The sequence below is a fragment of the Gavialis gangeticus genome, unplaced genomic scaffold, assembly GCF_001723915.1.
Source record: "Gavialis gangeticus isolate Ggan-Ray unplaced genomic scaffold, GavGan_comp1, whole genome shotgun sequence".
In the NCBI taxonomy this organism is placed as follows: Eukaryota; Metazoa; Chordata; order Crocodylia; family Gavialidae; genus Gavialis; species Gavialis gangeticus.
In genome coordinates this window covers 53,499,076-53,500,960 of record NW_017729029.1, presented here as the reverse complement: position 1 = coordinate 53,500,960, position 1,885 = coordinate 53,499,076, and the positions used below count along the sequence as shown (strand labels likewise).

At 46.5% G+C, this 1,885-nt stretch overlaps 1 protein-coding gene across 2 annotated transcripts in view; it reads right to left on the bottom strand.

Moving 5' to 3' along the window:
* Window positions 1–1,885, bottom strand: part of NKRF (NFKB repressing factor) — a 20,277-nt gene that overhangs the window by 9,397 nt on the left and 8,995 nt on the right. For both annotated transcript variants that reach the window (XM_019521614.1, XM_019521613.1), the window contains exon 2: window positions 1,041–1,183. In XM_019521614.1, coding sequence (XP_019377159.1) covers window positions 1,041–1,167 — 127 coding nt within the window. In that variant the 5' untranslated portion in view covers window positions 1,168–1,183. The remainder of the gene's footprint in view (window positions 1–1,040; window positions 1,184–1,885) is intronic.

The window sequence follows — 1,885 nt, the reverse complement described above, 5'->3', positions numbered from 1 at the left end:
GAGAAGCTGTGGAATTGCCATCCCTGGCAATTTTTAAGAGCCAGCTGGACAGACTTGGCTGAGATGGTTTAGTCAGGGATGATCCTCCCCTGAGCAGAGGGCTGGAGTAGACAATCTTGCGAGGTTCCTTCCAGCCCTACTTTCCTATGATCCTATGTCAAGAAATGACAGACCATTGGAACATGCTTCCCAAAGTCACTGTGCCTCATTTCTAACTTGAACTGGAACCAAGGCACAAACATACTTACGTGAACAAGTAGTGCAAAACTGCACAGAATTTGACACCTGGAAGTCTAAAGAACACATGACTATTCTGATTACAAGAAAGTATTTCACCCCCACACTCCAAAGCTAGGGGTCGGTGGCTTCATCAGAGAATAAAAAGCTCACCTCAAGTCCATAGAAAAACTGTTTCATTCAACACTAATACGTGAAACTACGACACAGATAAGGCTACTAGGTAGGTACAGGCACCAGCATAGCAGCTTGTGGTTCAAGAGATTGAACATCTCTGTCACAAATGGGGCTTCTGAGGTTTAAACTGTTTGGATCCTCTGACATTCCTGTGGTTTGATGGCTGTTTCCCACTTTTGGTGTTTGTTATTTGCTTGTCTGAGAGTTTGCTTGTTTGAGAGCAGTGCCTAAAGGCTCTGTCCAAGAGAAGGACCTGGCCGTACTAGATGCTACGTGCAGACACACAGTAAGAGGTACCCTCCCACACAGGTTGCAACTTGAACAGAAGAGATGAAGGAAAAAAATGGGATTAAAAGTAAGAGTTTTATGACTTGGCTGCTGGGGAACCAAAGCCCAGAAAGACAAACCAACTCACCAGAAGCTGAAGCAGGTTATTTGTAGCAGAGCTGAATACCCATAGTCACTTGGCCAGCTGCCATTTCCTCCCCACCCCACAACTGCAGCACCCAGGACTGGCTTCAGAAGCCACAGGAGTGTTCTGCTCTGACGGCCCTGCGTTCCCAAGACCATACATCAAAGACTCCACTCTCTGCAGCTGCCTCTAACATGCAGGCAAATATACTCACTGGAAGGTGCAGAATTTGCAGAAGGTAGAGAACAGGGTCGCTTCCGTGCCTTGGCACTAGGCACCAACTCGAATGATGGCAATTCCCCAATATCAATGCCTTCGGCCATCTTGAGGACTTTCTCCATGACCTGTGCGCCATACCTGCGTTGAATCCAGCACAGACAGCGTTAGCACCTGTCACACCAAGGTTCTGTGCTGCCAGCTTTTTAAAAGCACCTGCATGGCAAGCCTCAAGCCTGCTGAATGCCACACTCCTCTCAGCCCAGGCTTTGGGATTTACACCCATGGAGATACTGAGGCCTTTGCATCCCACACTAGGAGAAGAAGGCCTTTAAAAGAAAGATAGATGTCAGATAAGGTGTTGTTTAGACTAAGGAAGAGCTAGAGCTGAAAAGCCAGGGCTGAAAAGCCAGCTGAGATATTACAAGCAAACCCTGGTGAAAGTATGGCCTGGTTGGCTGTCCAGCACAGGACTCACAGTGACTTTGTTGGTGCCAAGGAGCAATGCTACAAGCTGGCCCTGCTCCTGTAACTGGTCCCATGCGCACACACCTCTGAGGAACTTCTCTGAGGGATGGCAGCTGCCTGCAGAGCCCTGCTTTCAGGACTGTGGCCTTGCACAAAAAAACTGACCATGGGAGTCAACAAGCCACCTACTTCCAAACAAATGCCAAGTGTGTAAGCAGCCAATAGTCTCCCTGTAATTCCTCACCAGGGATCCTGTTTTTCTCCATTAAAAAAATAATTTAAAAAATCATAAAATCTGATAAAAATGCAAATTCTCCAATTTAAAAACCCCCAAATCTGCAATTAAAATAAAATGCCACATATATATATATATAT